Genomic DNA, 17,751 nt, shown 5'->3' with positions numbered 1-17,751 from the left:
GCTACCCCAGGAGCTCCCCTACCAGTGAGAGGCCAGGGCTGCCCCCTTTCTGTTTCTCCAGTACCCCGGGACAAAAGAGACGGAGACAGAGTCAAACTCGCTTTTATCCCCTGCTCAGGAGTCACAGATGAAGATGAAGACACATACCCGAGAGCTTCAAGTTTATTCTTTATACTTTCACTCTCCTCACATCTAAACAGCTACAGCTTCCCCCAGATCAAGTGTCTTTCCAGGAGAGCAAACTCATGCCTCCACATGAATTCTGAAGGGTCTGGGGGCCTCCAGACTCTGGCAGTTAGGTCAAGGTCTCCCACGTGAAGGAAGGCTCGCGGCTCCTGCCACATCTGTACACAAAAGCTCAGAACACTTCCTCAGCATCTGGGACCCTGGTGTTCTGGAGCTCCAGCAGCCGTTGCACAGCCTCAGTCAAGTCCCGCTCCCCGAGTCGGCGGTTATCTCGAGTCCGAATGTTCACTGTTCTCTTACTCTGCTCTTTCTGGCCAACCACTGCAGGAAGAGAGGAGGTTTGGGACTGTTAGGGCACATTTATTCCACATGGAATATGCAAAAATTCAAGAGACCTAAGTCTTTAGGAAGGGTGAGAGCACAGCCCAGATATAGTTCAGGAAAAGGGTATATTTAGCTGCCTCTTGCTCTCCAGTTCCCTGATCATCCTGATGAGATCAGGAAATGTTCCAGACATGCTCTCCATGCCTTATCACTTCCAGTCAGGAGCCTAAGGGTCGGCGATAGTAGGGCCAGCCAGAGAGAGACAAACAGACTAAGAAGCAGACCCAGAGAGAAACTGTGTGTGTGTGTGGACATTAGAGAGAGGGGAGGGTGGCAAGAATACAAGACCCATGGGGCAACTTACTCTAAATGCCAATGGGTGCGTGGGTGTATAAAACGAGAGAACTGAGTAATCTGACAAGAGGAGTTTCTGTTCCCTGTCTTCAAGACAGAGCTCTGAGTGGAGAAATGAAAAAAGGAACAAGGTGGCCTGACTCTTCTTAAGGTCTTTCTGATCATCCCTTAGGGCTGACTCCATCTGGGTCCAGAATAAACAAAGCTAACTAATTAGCACCTTATTAATCCTTCCTGTCCCTTTCTCTCTAAAGCTCATTTGGTTAATTAACCTAATAGACACCAAGAGCTTGGATGAGGGTCAGAAGAAAACTGTTTTCCTGAAGCCATAAAACTCCTAATAGAAAACATAGGTGGTATTATCTTGGACATTGGCTTTAGCAACTTTATTCTGGATATGTCTTCTCAGGCAAGGGAAACAAAAGCAAAAATAAATTACTGGGACCACATCAAACTAAAAAGCTTTTGCATAGCGAAGCAAACTGTCAACACAATGAAAAGGCAACCTACTGAATGGAAGAAGATATTCATAAATGATATATCTGGTAAGGTGTTAATATCCAAAACATATAAAGAACTCATACAACTCAACACCAAAAAAACCCACAAAAAAAACCAAAAAAACCCACAACCCACCAAAAAAACAAATAGTCATATTTGAAACTAGGCAAAGGGCCTAAACAGACATTTTTCCAAAGATGACATACAGATGGCCACCAGGCACATAAAAAGATGCTTAACAACACTAATTGTCAGGGAAATGCAAATCAAAACCACAATGAGATTATCATCTCACAACAGTCAGAATGGATAGTATCAAGACAAGAAATAACAAGGATTGGCAAGGGGAGAAAAAGGGACCTTGTTCACTGTTGGTGGGAATGCAAGCTGGTACAGCCACTGTAGAAAACAGTATGGAGGTTCCTCAAAAAATTAAAAATAGAAATACCATATGATCTAGTAATTCCACTGCATGGTATTTACCTTCCACCCTCCACCCCCGGCCAAAAGAAAACACTAATTCAAAAAAAATATATGCACCCCTATGTTTACTGTAACATTATCAACAATAGCCAATATATGGAAGCAACACAAGTGTCCATCAAGAGATACGCAGATAAAGATGTGGGGGGTACAAACACACACACACACAACGGAGTATTACTCAACCAAAAAAAGAGTTGAGATTTTGTTATGTGTAACAACATAGATGGACCCAGAGGATACTGTGCTAAATGAAGTCAGTCAGAGAAAGACAAATACCATATGATTTCACTTTTTTTTTTTTTTAAGTTTTACACCCAACATAGGGCTTGAACTCACAGCCCTGAGATCGATGAGTCACATGCTCTACCAACTGAGCCAGCCAGGTGCCCCATATGATTTCCCTTATATGTGGAATCTAAAAAACAAATGAGGGTGCCCCGGTGACTCAGTCCGTTAAGTGTCTGCCTTCAGCTCAGGTCATGATTCCAGGGTCCTGGGACTGAGTCCCACGTCGGGCTCCCTGCTCAGTGGGGAGCCTGCTTCGCCCTCTACCCTTCCCCCCTGCTTGTGCTCTCTCTAATAAATAAAATCTTAAAAACAAAAAACAAATGAACAGACAGACAGACAGACACACACACACCAGAAACAAGCTCATAAACACAGAGAACAAAAAAAGTGGTGGTTGCCAAAGGGGAGCACGGTGGGGACATGGGCAGAATAGGTGAAGGGGATTAGAGGTACAAACGTCCATTCATTCATTCATTCATTCATTCATTCATTTATTTATTTAAAAGATTTTATTTATTTATTTGGCAGAGAGAGACACAGCGAGAGAGGGAACACAAGCAGGGGGAGTGGGAGAGGGAGAAGCAGGCTTCCCGCTGAGCAGGGAGCCCGATGCGGGGCTCGATCCCAGGACCCTGGGATCATGACCTGAGCCGAAGGCAGACGCTTAACGACTGAGCCACCCAGGCGCCCCCAAACGTCCATTTATAAAATAAGTAAGTCACAGGGATGAAAAATACAGCATAAAGAATATAGTCAATAATATTGTAATAACATTGTATGGTGACAGATGGTAGCTACATTTATTGTGATGAGCACCAAGTAATGTATAGAAGTGTTAAGTCACTATGCTGTATACCTGAAATTAATGTAACATTGTGTGTCAACTATACATCAATTAAAAATTTTTTAAATTTAATTTAAAAAATAAAGAAATTAATGTTAAAGTTACTATGTTATAATTAGGAATAAATGGCAAAACATATAAAAATTATAAGGATAAAATGTGAGTCTAAAAAGAAATGCTATTTTTGCATCAAAATACTTTGAGCCTTGGGCAATATCCCCAGAGCCAATGTGGTTCACACTCTCCCACCTCAGTCTCAAGGGGCACTTTAGTGGAGATGTCTGAAAATACGGGCCCAGCAGGTAAAATTCAAACACTGGCTGGCTACACACAAACCCCTAGTCTTAAAGGTGCTCACTTTCTACCATATGTTGTAATAACCTAAATCTCATCAAATGTTTTCTGAAGTGTCTGTGATTTTGTACTTTTTTTGTTCTGTTGAGAATATTATTTTGTACTAGGTGTTGGTAAAAAAAAAAAAAAGTGCTTTTCGTGCCTGGGACATAATTCTCTATGACTCAGCACAAATGCAAAGAATAAATTAGTAGTAGAAAAAAAGAAAAAAAAGGAAACTCTTCTGAGGTTGAGAACTGCTTGTCAGGGGGTGAAGGAACCTAGGGCCCAAATGGCTCAGGTGTCCTGAATCCAGATCAGGTAATGAACCCCAATTAACCCAAATACTCAGATAAGCAAATTTAATAGGAAAAAAGAGCACAGGAAGTCGGTGGAGAGTGCAGGGCTCTGAGGGCCTGCGCTGCTGGTCACTCACCGAACTGAAAGTTGTAGTGGGAGAGCTGAGCCCGGCGGACCCTCCGGCTGAGGGTCAGGCCTGAGTCGGCATCCAGGTCACAGACCAGCCCTGCAGCCTGCAGCCTCTGCTGTACCTGGGGCAGAGGGGCAGAGGTTTGACGCCAGGAACTGAAGGCTAAGAAGCTGGAATAGTCTGATACCAATCTTCCCCATGCCCTGGATCTGTTCCCCCATCCTCTGCCTCAAGGCTCTGTTTCTCATTGACAACCCTTCCTTGTTCATCTCTGCACTGAGGCCCCTTCCCAGCCCCCCATAGTTTCTGTCTGCTTCCTACTGGAGCCAAGCCAGCCACCAATTCCCCGACTCTGCCTGCTCTAGCCACAGTGCTACTCAACCAGCTACTTGACTCTGGTACCATCCATATCCTTACTTCTCTCTAGAAAGGAAACATGAAACCGACACTTATCCAGGCCCCTTTTCTGCCAAGTGCTCTGTTGTCAGCATTTAACATTTGTTAATTTGTTTAATTTTCACGCATCTCCACAGGCAAGGAATTCAGTCTCATTTCTCAGATGTGGTATCTCCAGCATAAAGGCCGGCATCCATTTGAGCCCAGTCTTGTGTTTCCAAGTGCTATTTCCCTTCCACTACGCTGTGTGACCCCTTCCTACCCACTGCTCAGCCCTGGACTCCAGGTAGTCCTGCTTCAGCCCCCGTGCACACTGCCCAGCTTCTCCTCACCTCCCTGGCATATTCCTCTTGCTCAGTTTGCACAGGGATGACCACCACCTGGAACGGGGACAGCCACAATGGCCTGGTGGAGAGAGAAGAGAAAGGCAAACAAATACTCTGGCTCTGACCATAGTGTGGCTGTTGATTTGAGAGGAAAATAGAAGAGGGAATCTGAGGAGACCAGGATCTGGAGCATGCACTATCTGGTCTGAGGACCAGCACAGAAATCTGGGGCCAGAGGTCTCACCATTTTCCTCCACAGCTTTCCGCCAGCACTCCCAACATCCTTTCCACAGAACCTAGCACTGCTCGGTGAATGAGGACTGGACGCTCCGGGACTCCCGCCTGCCTTGGAGGGAAAGAGGGGGATGGATGGAATAGAGGAAGTGTCACAAAATGCACACCCAAGATCACCTTCTGGTTTTCCAGAAATATTTAGCTCCAGCAAAAGGTAAAGGATTTGGGTTTCATTTTTAGGGACAAAGATAGAAGGGGAAGTTGCTCTTCACCTAGTCTGCTGGCAGCCAAGGGAAAAGGGGATGGGGCAAGGTTCTGTACCCCTTGTACTGGAGGTCAAATCTCAGGGGCAGCTGGAAGTCAAGCTGGATTGTCCCACACTGATGGGGCCGACTCAGGGCATCATGGAGGTGCACATCAATCTGGAGGAGACAGATAGGAGGGCATAAGAACAACCAGAAGCAGTAGCCTCTACTGAACATACCACCCACCTTCTACCCACCCACATCCCAGGCTGTTTTGAGAGACTCTACTTCACTCACTGGGCATTCCAGCAGTGGCTCTTTCTGCTCAGTAGTGGTATAACTTTAAGAGACATCAACACTGACACGAATGACTCACCCACACCCTGGCCTCTGAATCCCTTGAGCTCGTCATCTCAGAGATCTTCACATGTACTCACGCATGGCTATAGCCTTCATCTTGTCATTGCCCAGAATGGCTGCACCTCTGGAACAGTGCATCACAGCACCCCGCTGATTACGGTCTCTTGGTCTTCTGGCTCTGACAATTATTCCTACCAACGGCTTTTCAATTTCTAGGTTCCTTCCCATTCACAGCCCCTACCACCTTTCCTTCTTTCCCCACGCAGCTGGAACCACTCTCCCTGGTTCCCTTCCACCACTGTTCTCCTGTCACATGCCCATGGCAAAACCCCAACCTGGTGGCACTCTGGCCTCCCACCTCCTCGGCCCTGCAACAGAACCGCCCAGAGCTGCCCAACATGTCCCATACCACACAGATGCATAAATGTCGGGACTGATGCCACCAAGCAGGTCCCTGTTTTGAACTTTAACTGCGCCCTTGCTACTGTCAGCAATCCTTTGCTGCCCTAGTCAGTTTTGTGTCCTGTTCTCAAGGATTTGCAAGCTTTCTCCTCTTCCTACCTTCACTGCTCTCGCTGACAACTCTCCTCTGCCCTACTCCCATCTTATGGGGAAATCAGATAATGATATCACAAGATGGAAAAATGTCTCAACTTCCTGTCACCACATCTACAGACTTCCTTGCATGTACCCCTAATCTTTCTTCCTGCCTCCAGAACGATGGCAAAGGTGGTCTCTTGTGGCTCTCAATCCTACCCCTCAAAACTCCCCAAGAAATTCCCTCCCCTGAAACCCTTCTACAACTTCAGCTTCTCCCTGACCCAAACAGGCTCTCCTTCATCAGAGCATTTAAACATTCTCAAATTTCTCCCTTCATCAAAATCTCTCGACTACCCAGCCCCCTTACCCCAGCCTCCACTTTACCAAAAATGTTCCTTCAATATATATATATTTTTTAAGATTTTATTTATTTATTTGAGAGAGAGAGAGTGAGAGAGAGAGCGCAAGAGGGGGTAGGGTTAGAGGGAGAAGCAGACTCCCTGCCAAGCAGGGAGCCCGATGTGGGACTCAATCCCGGGACTCCGGGATCATGACCTGAGCCGAAGGCAGTCGCTTAACCAACTGAGCCACCCAGGCGCCCTATCTTTTTTTTTTTTTTTAAGATTTTATTTATTTGACAGAGCAAGTGAGAGAGCACAAGAAGGGGGAGCAGCAGAGGGAGAAGCGGGCTCCCCACCGAGCAGGGAGCCCAATGTGGGGTTTGATCCCAGTACCCTGGGATCATGACCTGAGCCAAAGGCAGATGCTTAACCAAGTGAGCCACCCAGGTGCCCTGGTCCTTCAATATCTAATAGCCTTGGGGCGCCTGGGTGGCTCAGTTGTTAAGCGTCTGCCTTCAGCTCAGGTCATGATCCTGGGGTCCCAGGATCGAGTCCTGCATCGGGCTCCCTGCTTGGCGGGAGGCCTGCTTCTCCCTCTCCCACTCCCCCTGCTTGTGTTCCCTCTCTCGCTGTGTCTCTCTGCCAAATAAATAAATAAAATCTTAAAAAAAAAAAAAAAAAATCTAACAGCCTTTTCATTGAACCCAGCAGACACTTGCCAGTCCTTTTTTCCCAACTTCTTCCATTTCTTCCAACTGGCCCTGCAAGTTTTTACCCTGCCCTCAGCCTCTGCCTGTACTGTTCCCACCTAGAACTCCTCTGTACTTGGCCAACAATGACCTTTCAGGTTAGAAAGAGAATCCTGCAAGAAGTCTTTCCTGGGGCGCCTGGGTGGCTCAGTTGGTTAAGCGACTGCCTTCGGCTCAGGTCATGATCCTGGAGTCCCGGGATCGAGTCCCGCAACGGGCTCCCTGCTCAGCAGGGAGTCTGCTTCTCCCTCTGACCCTCCTCCCTCTCATGCTGTCTCTCATTCTCTCTCTCACAAATAAATAAAAAATTAAAAAAAAAAAAAAAAGAAGTCTTTCCTAACCCTCCTGAGTGACATGCTCCCTTGGTACCTACAGTGCGGATTCAGTGGCTCCAAAATGCCTATTTAGCTCCCACACCCTACACAACACCACAAGCTTCATGGGGGCAGGAAATGTACTGCTCTTTATATCCTACATGAGTTTTAAAATATTCATTTGTGTCTAGTAAATATCTAATAAAACAAAACAAAAAATGAATAAATAAAACTCTTAGCAGGGTCCCCAACTTACCTTAGGTCCATAAAACGCACCATCTCCAGGGTTGAGGTCCCAGGGTTTTCCAAATTCTTCCAGGGCCCGCTGAAGGACCTTTAAGAGGGGATGAGACAAGACAGGAATGTGTCATCTTAGACTTTATGAGCAACAGATCCCTCCAGTCCCCAACAAATGACCTGCTTAGCATATGCCTCTAAGGAGGACCCTGATTCCCATCTCCCCTCCCCCATCAGAGAGTGGTTTATCTGCCTCTTCACCTACTTACCTGTTCAGCTTGGTCCCAAAGGCAAGGCTCTCCCAGGAAGCCAGACGGTCGGGTGGATAGTGCCAGGCGGAACGAGAAGCCAAGGACGGCATAGACAGAACGGAGGAAATCAAGACAGCCTCGGATCTCTGCTTCAAGCTGGAGGCAGAAAATAGAGTGGGTGAGCTGTATGCCACCTAGAGCTCTGGAGTGATGGGAGTTTGGGGGAAACACAAAGCAGAAACATAGAGGACAGTTAGGGCTATCATGTAACTGAGTTGTAGTATATGAAGAGGGAGACTGGAAATTGGGAACATTGGCAGTTCATATGGAGAATGGAAAGTGGTTTAGAAATGCTTTGCCAGGGCAACCTGTTGGGACCCCCTCATTCTTGAGAACTTTTTTTTTAAAAAGATTTTAGTTATTTATTTGACAGAGAGAGACACAGCGAGAGAGGGAACACAAGCAGGGGGAGTGCGAGAGGAAGAAGCTGGCTTCCCACAGAGCAGGGAGCCCAATGTGGGGCTTGATCCCAGGACCCTGGGATCATGGCATGAGCTGAAGGCAGATGCTTAATGACTGAGCCACCCAGGTGCCCCCCAGAGCTTTTTCTGTTTCTTCACTTAATAAACTTCTATCGCTTTACTCACACACACACACACAAAAAGAATGAAAAAGAAATGCTTTGGTGGAGTTGGGGAAGGGCCACCTGGTCCGGTGCACAGAAGATGTGTGCGTCATCCTGCTGGAAACACCGCAGCCGGGTCAGTCCCCCCAGACTGCCAGAGGCCTCGGCCCGGTGCAGGGCCCCGAAGTCTGCCAGTCGCAGGGGCAGCTCTCGCCAGGATCTGGGCCGGTGAGCGAACATCAGGCTGAGGATGGGGTATGGAAAGGTCAGGGCCACAGGGAAAAGTAGTCCCCGCAGACTGCTCCTCCAGCCCATGTGCTTGCTTATTTTCTCTGTGCCATCAGCTAGCACCTGTCCAGCCTTAGCCTGCCCTCCCACTGAGTCCTGTCCATCCCACTCAGCACAACTGGAGCCCCGCCTGACTGAAAGTACATTTGTTAGGAACAGCAGCAGCATGTACTGCGCCCCTATTCTGTGTTCTGAGGTGAAAGAGGAACTTTGGACAGCAACTCCAAACCCTTGATGTTACACAAGGAGACTAAGGCTTAGAGAGGTAGATGGTTTCCCCAAATTCACATGGTTAGCTAGAGGGCAGATTCAAGACTCAAATCAGGTGTCCCAGTGCTCTGCCAAGGTGCTTTCTATTACTTCATACTGGGCAACCTGGTTGCCCACCCCCAGCCCTGGGAGGACCCAGGACTCCGGGCTCCTAGCTCACCAGTGCGCAGGGCAGTTCATGGGCTTGAGGGCAAGTGTATCTGTGGGATGGCTGGTACAGTGGTCACTCGGGGAGCTGGCGGGCCTGTCAGAGCCCGGGGGCTGTAGGGCAAACATGTCTTCCTGATAATGTTCCCAGTGTCCTGACAGCTCCCAGAGTTTCGTAGAAAACAGCGTGGGGCTCTTCACTTCTGAGAAACCACGGCGGGTGTACTCGGCCTGAAGAGGAGGGTACCAACATGGAATGTCAGAGGGACTGGGGGAGAGGCGGCAGGGTAGCAGGCGTGCGATTCTCCCGAGACCTCAGGTCATGCTGATGTCAGCCACAATCCGTTAAGTACCATGTTCTCTCTCTAGACCCTGACCCTGTGAACCACACATTCCTAGGACCTTGTTAAAGGTCACCAGCACTTCACATTGTTTATGTTTAATCCCCCTCTTTTAACACTTGGCATTTTCTGGGCCCTGATTTCCTCCCTGGTCTTCCTTCCTCTCGATTTCGGTCCCCCTTACCCTGATAAAAGCCACCAGTGCGTTATACACCCTTGTCCCTCGAGGCAGGAAGAAGCAGCTCCCAGGGCTCAGTTCATGGAAGAAGAAGAGCTCCTGTGCCTGTGCAGGAAAAGCAGCATCACTCAAGGGACAAATTGGGGACTCTGGGACCCAGAAGAAACAACTGATGGAGCTGCTCAATCTCTTGGATTCATAATCCGCTCCCAACTTCACCATCAGGTTCCTTCACACCCGTTCTCCTTCTCCCAATCTCTGTACCTTCCCAATGCGCCGGTGGTCCCGTAACTCCGCTTCCTCCTTCCATTCTTCCCAGGCCCTCAGCTCCTTTGCTGTGGGGAAGGAGATCCCTGACACTCGCTGCAGTGTCTCTGAGGCACCCGAGGACCTCCACAGGGATGAGGAGTTCTATGGGAGGACACAGGGAGCCAGAGAGAAGATGGGGGGGCTGCAGGTACCTAAGCTCTCCTTCGATGATGCTTATCTGATACTGAGCTTAAGCCCCACAGTGTCCCGTCTCATGCTCATCCTGTCTCCCACTGCCTCCACCAGCGAGATTCCACTATCCGCTCAGACCCCCTGCCACGTTTATAGCTTCAGAGACGCCCAGACTCCTAATCCCCACTTGAGTCCTACTCAAGCCTAACTTTATCCTGCCACCTCTTTTTCTACCCATTCTCCCATAGGCACCCTTGTAATTAGGGCCTCCCCCCGCTCCCCCGACACACTTCTAATCAATGACGGCTCACCGGAGTAACCTTAAGCTCTGGTCAAATGTCAGTCTATCCATCTACTTATCAATCTCCCACACTATGTCCTACTCCTGGCCACATGAAATTCAAATGCCTCTGCTTGCTCTTCTCTTGAACGATTTAACAAGAAATAGCCTATGTTTTATAGCACTTTTAGCTTTTCCTCAAACACTTTCTCCTGTGTTAGCTGACTTTGTCTCTGTGATGGGGATTTACTGGCAGGACAGGAATTAACAACAACCTTATTTTATAGATGGGGAAAATGGGTAAGGAGATTTACCCAAGGCCACATACTTCACTGGTGGCAGAGCTAGGACTAAACACAAATGGCTGGGTTTTCAGTCCAGCGCTTTTGGCTGTGTATACCTGCCTCTCCCCTTGCTCCCTGCTCCCATTCCACCTAATAAATAACTCACCTGGCCCAGGAACAGTATTTTCATAAAAGGCACGCCTTTGACTTGTCATATTCTCCCTGTACCTGTCAAATGGTGTTCTATACACCCTCTCTCCACAGAAGCCTCCCCCATGTGACCCTGTCCAACCTGTTCACATGCTCCCTCTTCATCTCCCTAACACTGAAGTTCAACTACAGAATGTGAATTGGCTTCTGGACCCTTGCAGGGTGCCCAGCATCTGTCATCAGACTGGGAGTTTGCAGAAGGGAGGAACTAAAAATCTTTCTCCTGGATTCCCCGCTCAGCTATCAGAGGAGAGAAAGGGCTGAGAGATCATCTTCCCATTCCCCTGCTCATCGCAGTGAACACAGGAGTCTCAACCTAACCTTGCCCTTACAACTGACCGTTAGCAGCTTCAGTCCTCCAATCTGTCCAGTATGCCGAAGGTGGGGGCCCCGGCAAAGATCAACCAGCATGCCACACCTGGGAGAAAGAAGAGGCCACTTAGTGGTTTCCAAATCTTTGAGCTTCTAGTGTTCTCCCTCTCATGGCCTTCAGCAGACAGAAAAAAAAGTGAAGAACTGTTCTACAGAGAGAGCAAGAGCAATGGGAGATAAAATTATTTCCTCTTCCTATTCGTTTTCTGGAGCAACAGATTACCTTCTACCTTCTTTCCCTCATCCCATTTCTGGCCTTCTTTGGTGCATCCCACCTCTCCCTCTTTCCCTCCATTTTGACAGCTCTCACCCATAGACTGTTGCTGTTGGACCTGTCACTTTCTCCTCAATCAGGCGAAGCTTAAAGGGGTTATCCTGGAAGGAGAGTGAGGATAAGTTTTTATTCCTATATAGATGTCCTGGGAGAGAGCTACCCCTTCCCTCATGCTTTTGGGTCTTCCTCCTAAATGTGTGCACCTCCACTCCACCTTGAATAGCTGGCGAAGCTGATCCTGAGACACCTCTAACCTCCGGAAGGGTTGAGCAGCAGCTGCAAGTTCCTGGCAAATCCGCTCCAAAGCAGGCAGCTCTGAGCCCCGGACTGTCCTGGAAAGATGAGAGTTGGTTGGCTTGCATCTGCTGAGAAGCATGACCTGGATGCCAAACCTGTTGGCTAAGGGGTGAAATCCTGCTCTCCAGAGACATCTAGAATTACTGGCAAAGACAGACAAACTGAGAGAAAACATAATTAGGAAATCAGGTATAAATTTTCCAGCAGGAGCAAAAGCTCTATGTATGAAATTAAAAGTTGGATTCAGGCAACATGGATGGACAAAATTAGGGCACTAGTAATGAAGGCTGAAGTAAAAAGTTAATTCACAAAGACTAGAGAAGGGCGCCTGGGTGGCTCAGTTGGTTAAGCGACTGCCTTCGGCTCAGGTCATGATCCTGGAGTCCCGGGATCGAGTCCCGCATCGGGCTCCCTGCTCGGCAGGGAGTCTGCTTCTCCCTCTGACCCTCCTCCCTCTCATGCTCTCTGTATCTCATTCTCTCTGTCTCAAATAAATAAATAAAATCTTTAAAAAAAAAATAAATAAATAAATAAACAAAGACTAGAGAAGTTTCAAGTCGAATTAGAAAAAGGAAAGACATGGACTAGTGGAGAAAATGGCACCGATATCACAGTTGAGGCCTGGAGAGGCCCTTCCCTAAACGTTCTCCTCCAAATTGAACATGCCTGATGCCCCAGAAAAAGGGGGCAGAAACCACCCTAGTGAAAGGGTACACACTCAGTTATAAAATGAATTAGGTTTGACGAGCTAATGTATAGCACGGTGACTACAGTTGATAATTCCATATTGTATATATTGAAATTTGTAAGAGCAAACCTTAAGGGTTCACATACACACAAAACGAGGAAGTGAGGTGATGAATGTGTTAATGAACTCAATTGTGGGGATCCTTTCACAATGTATACAAACACCAAATTACCAGGTTGTACGCTTTTTTTTTTTTAAAGTTTATTTATTTACGTCATTTCTACACCCAGCATGGGGTTTGAACTCACGACCCTAAGATGAAGAGTCGCGTGCTTTTCTGACTGAGCCAGCCAGGCCCCCCTCACATTGTACACTTTAGTATATGTGCTGCCGAAGCGAGCATTGTACACTTTAAATATGTTACTTTGTCAATTATACTCCAAAAAGTTGAAAAATGAAATAAAATATGGTGAAATATATAAAAAGGAAAGCACCCCAGAATCATTCTCTTTCCTTGCACTACTCACCGCTCCTTTCCCAGGAAGAAATCATGGTAGAAGCCACATTCTGTACTTGGACCTCGGCAGAGGACGGCACCAAGAAGCTGTTCAGCTGCTGCCCCCAGGACATGGGTGCTGGAGTGCCAGAACACCTGGGTTCACAAGAAAGGAGTTCATAACCTTCTCCTTTAACCCCTCACTCTCTGATCCTCTCCTCAGAGAAGCTGGTGTGAAACCAGTTGGCTCTTTTACAAATAACTACCACAAAATGGGGGACCTCACCTTGGGGGTGAACATTAAATAGTAAAAGAAAAAAACAAAAACTGAATAGAAAAGAAAACAAAAGGCTAGTATAAGCAATGCACGGATGAGAGTAGCCCCCAGCCCTGCTCCTCAGTGCTTCCCAGTCCTAGAGCATAGAAGCAGGAGCTCAGTCTTCTTTTGTTGCTCTTATAACATCCCTTTTTAGGGCTTCAGAGTAAACTACGTACTTAAGGTGGTAGTTCCTAAGGGCTCTGTTTGGTCTTTTAGTTCTATTTTCTTCTATCCCAGGAATCTAGTTTGATGCAACCCCTCCTCTAGGATTTGGTCACCATTGATACATAGGTGACAAAATTCCATTTTTCTGGATCCTAATAGATGACACCCGTATTACCTAAGCTGATATGAAGAAGACAAAGTGGGAAGGAGGCCAGTTGTGTGCTCAGCTGTGGAAGTCAAGTTAGAATTAAAAAATATAGGGGCACCTGGGTGGCTCAGCTGGTTAAGCATCTGCCTTCGGCTCAGGTCATGATCCTGGGGTCCTAGGATCGAGCCCCATGTCTGGTTCCCAGCTCAGCGGGGAGCCTGCTTCTCTCTCTCTCCCCCTGCTCGTGCTCTCTCTCGCTATATCGCTCTCTCAAATAAATAATCTTTTAAAAAAAGAATTAAAAAATATATGCTACAGATGACTTATAATGTCTGCAGAGTTGAGGGACTGAACTGGCATATTATCTTTCTTTAATTTTTTTTTTTTTTAAGATTTATTATTTATTTGTCAGAGAGCGAGAGAGAGCGAGCACAAGCAAGGGGAGCAGCAGAGGCAGAGGGAGAAGCAGGTTCCCCACTGAGCAAGGAGCCCGATGCGGGACTCGATCCCAGGACCCTGGGATCATGACCTGAGCCGAAGGCAGAGGCTTAACTGACTGAGCCACCCAGGCGTCCCTGAACTGGCATATTATTTTTCTATTTTCAGCTTATGATCTCTTTTTACTAGCACAAATGATGTCTACTTAATAGACCTAGGCTGAAAACTTTCATCATGAGTTTCTAGCTTAGCCAGGGCTAGTTAAGACCAGCAGTCTGTGGTATATCTCTCTCCCAACTGCAAATGGAGAAACTGAGGCAAAAGAAATACTAGAAATATGCCCACTTAAATATCTCTTAGTTTAGGAGCGCCTCGGTGGTGCACTTGGTTAAGTGTCCGATTCTTGGTTTTGGCTCAGGTTGTAACCCAGGGTCCTGAGATGGAGCCCTGTGTTGGGCTCTGCACTCTGCACAGAGACTGCTGGGTTTCTCTCTCTCTCTTCCTCTGCCCCTCCACAGCACCCCCTACACTCTCTCTCTCTCAAATAAATAAATAAATCTTAATATATATATATATATATATATATATATATATATATATATGGGCGCCTGGGTGGATCAGTCGGTTGAGTGTCTTGCCTTTGGCTCAGATCATGATCCCAGGATCGAGCTCAGCGGGGAGCCTGCTTCTCCCTCTACCCCGCCCCCTCCTCTCTCTCGCTCACTCTTTCAAATAAATAAAACTCTTTTTAAAAATTAAAAAAATATATATACATATATATCCCTTAGTTTAGTTCCCACGGTATTCCTGAAAAGGAAGAAACTTACTGCTTTGCCCTCTGCAGAATTGAATGTCAGAAACCTGAGGTCAGAATCTGTCTCCAAGGGCCGCTCCAGATCATAAAGTTCTCCATTCACTTGAGCAGCCACTGCAGTATCTGCCAGTGTTGAACTTGGCGAGGGGAGTGGTGAGGATAAAGAAAAAGACATGGTTACAATCCACAGGGGAAGAGAGGGACTAATCTCTCAACAACTCCAAACTTGAAAATGGGGAAAGGTGTCACTAGAGCAATAAAACCTATCATTTCTTTTCCTGATGGATAATAAATGAAGGGCAGACACTCTGAAACCAATGCAGATAAAAATGAATCCTCAGGAAAAGGCAGTCTTGATAGGGATGGAATAGAAGCAAGCAGAATTTTCATTCCCTGCTCAAGTCCTGCGAAGTACAGAGGAAGGAGGATAATCCTGGCAGGTATAAAATGGGTCTGGTACCTGATCTGCTGGGCTAGTTGGTAAGGGGTTGTGTTCCATGCCACAGCATCCACTTTCTGGCCTCCAGGGAGTGATATCTTAATAGTCCGGTGTTCCTTCTGTGCCATGCTTGCTAACCTCTTTACTTGAGCAGTCCATAGCTCCTCAAAAAGGCTAAGCCGCTCTGCCAACCAGTGTGGAGGGGTCGGCACAGCTGCCTGGAGGGAAAGAGGTTAGGAGGAAACACGGATCCCATCATTCCTTTCTGGGATTGGGGCTGGTGGGAGGTGAGTATATTGAAGTGATCTTGGTCCTAACCCTAGTCTGTAAGAGGACTGGGTGATACTGGGCTGGAGTCCTATGCTGCCCAGTCTGTTGACCCTAGGAAAAAGATGGCTGCAACTAAGGGCTTAGGGTAGCCGGGGCTTAGGGTAGCCGGGTCCAGGGACTCACGGCAGCTACGGTATGGGGTGTCAGGCTCGGTTGAGAGCCTACACCTTAGACCTCAGCTGGACTGGGTCCGACGCGGTTCCTAACTTTTGGGTACCTCACGCACCGTGTGTAGCCCGCAGGTTTGCAAGCCTGGGAGCCGGAGCTGCCGCCACCTCTGATAAAACCCCATTTTCCTTCAGACGCGTGCCTACATCCTTAAACAAATTACCGTTGTTTCTCCTTCACCGGATTCCTCATTGGCTTCCGGCCCAACAACTCCCATGCCTACTGGTTCCTATAGCTGCCACTCTAGCCTGGGACCACCTCCAGGAACTCCGAAGAGGTACGCCCCACACAGCACCAGCAACGGTGTGGGTGGTTCCGGGTGAGCGGAAGACCTAAACTGTTACACACACCCGCAATCCCGAAACCTGAAGTTTCAGCCCAAAGTAGCAATAGCCTATCTTGCAGCTTTGAGGACTGGGGCAGGAAAACTCTTGAGAAATGAGAGTGGGAGAAAAACGGACAGGAAATAGTCATTTCCTTTTAACCATAGGTTTTCTTTTACATAGTCTTTACCGGCAGGTAGGAAACAGGTAAGAGCATAGTCTTTGGAAACAGCGGAAATCCCGGATCTATCTCCCATTCACTGTGTAATTTTAGGTAGATAACTTAATTTCTTCTAAGCTTCAATTTCCTCATCTATAAAATGGGAATAATACTAGCAACACTCCCAATTGTTGAAGTTAATTTCATGTAAATCGTGCGTGGTACACGGTAATGGGATACAATAGCGACAAGCTGTTAGAATAAATGAATTTAACAGCGTTGGGGCGGGAGCAAAGAATCTGCAGAGGGCACTTCATGGAATCTCTTCATAGTCCTAGTGCTTAAGAGAGACCTTAGAGGGGCGTCTGGGTGGCTCAGTCGTTAAGCATCTGCCTTCGGCTTGGGTCATGATCCCAGCCTCCTGGGATCAAGCCCCGCATCGGGCCCCCTGCTCAGCGGGAAGCCTGCTTCTCCTACTCCCACTCCCCCTGCTTGTGTTTCCTCTCTCACTGTGTCTCTCTCTGTCAAATAAATAAATAAATAAAATCTTAAAAAAAAAAAAGAGAGAGAGAGAGAGACCTTAGAGACCTCTTAATCTTACACATGTAAGAATTTAAGGTCGAAGATAAGTGACTTAAGGTAAAACAGTAAGTGCTGATGCTAGATTTTGAATCCAAGTCTTACACTCTCCTATCACACCATGCTTTCTCTAGCAATAGAGTTTACTTCCAATATACTCCCCCATCACTTCAGAAAGAGGTGCCTGACCCTAGAATCTTAGCTGTGTGCTTCCTACACAAGACCTTGCCTCTCATTCCCATCCTAGCTCTCCACTTCCTTAGCTCTTCTCTTCCCACTCCCTGCATTATCTAGGACAGAGGACTAGGTATATTTGATTTATTTTACACAGTAAAAATTGAAACACGGTCACATTTGTGGTAAAGTATGAATAGAAATGAACTTGGGGGCAGCTGTAAGGTTCTCAGTAACTCCCCTTCGTCCCCTCACCTGGGGATGGGGATGGTAAGAGATGGTTCTCAAGTTTCCAATGGTAGTGGAATCAAGGATTGTGGAGGAAGCGCTGTCAGAGAAAGCTGTTTAATCTAGGCTTCCAGAGGCCCGAGGTTCTTTCTGGGGCAGGCAGCAGTTGACTTGAATCACAGGCACCAACCACTCTGGATCTTGGTTCCATCTCCTGACACCCTGAAATACAAAAAGAAATAGACAAGACTGTGGAAGAGGAAAATTACTTGTGTGTGGGAGGGGTGGTCTGGAGGGTTGGAAAAAGGCAGACAGGATTTAAAAATGACATTCAGAAAGTGTGACAACAGGCAGAACTTTTCCCCTGGCTTTGCACCAAAAGGGATGGGAAGTTTATATTACAGGTAACAAAATGATAGGTTCTCAATAATCATTGAATTAAGAATGTATCAATCACTGTATTGACTTAAAACTCCAAAGGATAGTAGAGGGTTGGTAGAATAAACAGGCTACACTGTTATGGCAGCTCCCTGCAC

The 17,751-nt window shown here is 47.2% G+C and overlaps 1 protein-coding gene across 4 annotated transcripts; it reads right to left on the bottom strand.

Annotated features, from left to right (window-relative positions):
- Nucleotides 1-144: 144 nt before the first annotated feature.
- On the bottom strand, nt 145-16,088 carry TARS2 (threonyl-tRNA synthetase 2, mitochondrial). Of its 4 annotated transcripts, XM_021688045.1 has the most exons (18): nt 15,810-16,088; nt 15,275-15,471; nt 14,828-14,951; nt 12,962-13,086; nt 11,664-11,781; nt 11,486-11,550; nt 11,143-11,221; nt 9,853-9,999; nt 9,595-9,693; nt 9,083-9,300; nt 8,446-8,608; nt 7,758-7,895; nt 7,508-7,585; nt 5,024-5,124; nt 4,713-4,814; nt 4,475-4,547; nt 3,753-3,867; nt 145-507 (listed from the first exon to the last, which is right to left on the bottom strand). In XM_021688045.1, exons 1-18 carry the CDS (start codon nt 15,873-15,875, stop codon nt 359-361), a joined length of 2,157 nt encoding a protein of 718 aa, XP_021543720.1. In that variant the 5' UTR covers nt 15,876-16,088; the 3' UTR covers nt 145-358. The 4 variants fall into 4 exon arrangements, 3 of the variants coding, with proteins under 3 accessions (XP_021543720.1, XP_044770093.1, XP_044770094.1); XM_044914158.1 differs by lacking the exons at nt 9,595-9,693; nt 9,853-9,999 and having other exon boundaries at nt 15,810-15,925; XR_002480184.2 differs by lacking the exons at nt 145-507; nt 3,753-3,867 and having other exon boundaries at nt 4,477-4,547; nt 4,713-4,810; nt 15,810-15,925.
- Between the last annotated feature and the right edge of the window lie 1,663 nt (nt 16,089-17,751).

Source organism: Neomonachus schauinslandi, chromosome 4 (assembly GCF_002201575.2).
Source record: "Neomonachus schauinslandi chromosome 4, ASM220157v2, whole genome shotgun sequence".
Classification (NCBI taxonomy): Eukaryota; Metazoa; Chordata; class Mammalia; order Carnivora; family Phocidae; genus Neomonachus; species Neomonachus schauinslandi.
The sequence above is the reverse complement of the archived record's forward strand: the minus strand, read 5'-3'. Positions and strand labels throughout refer to the sequence as shown.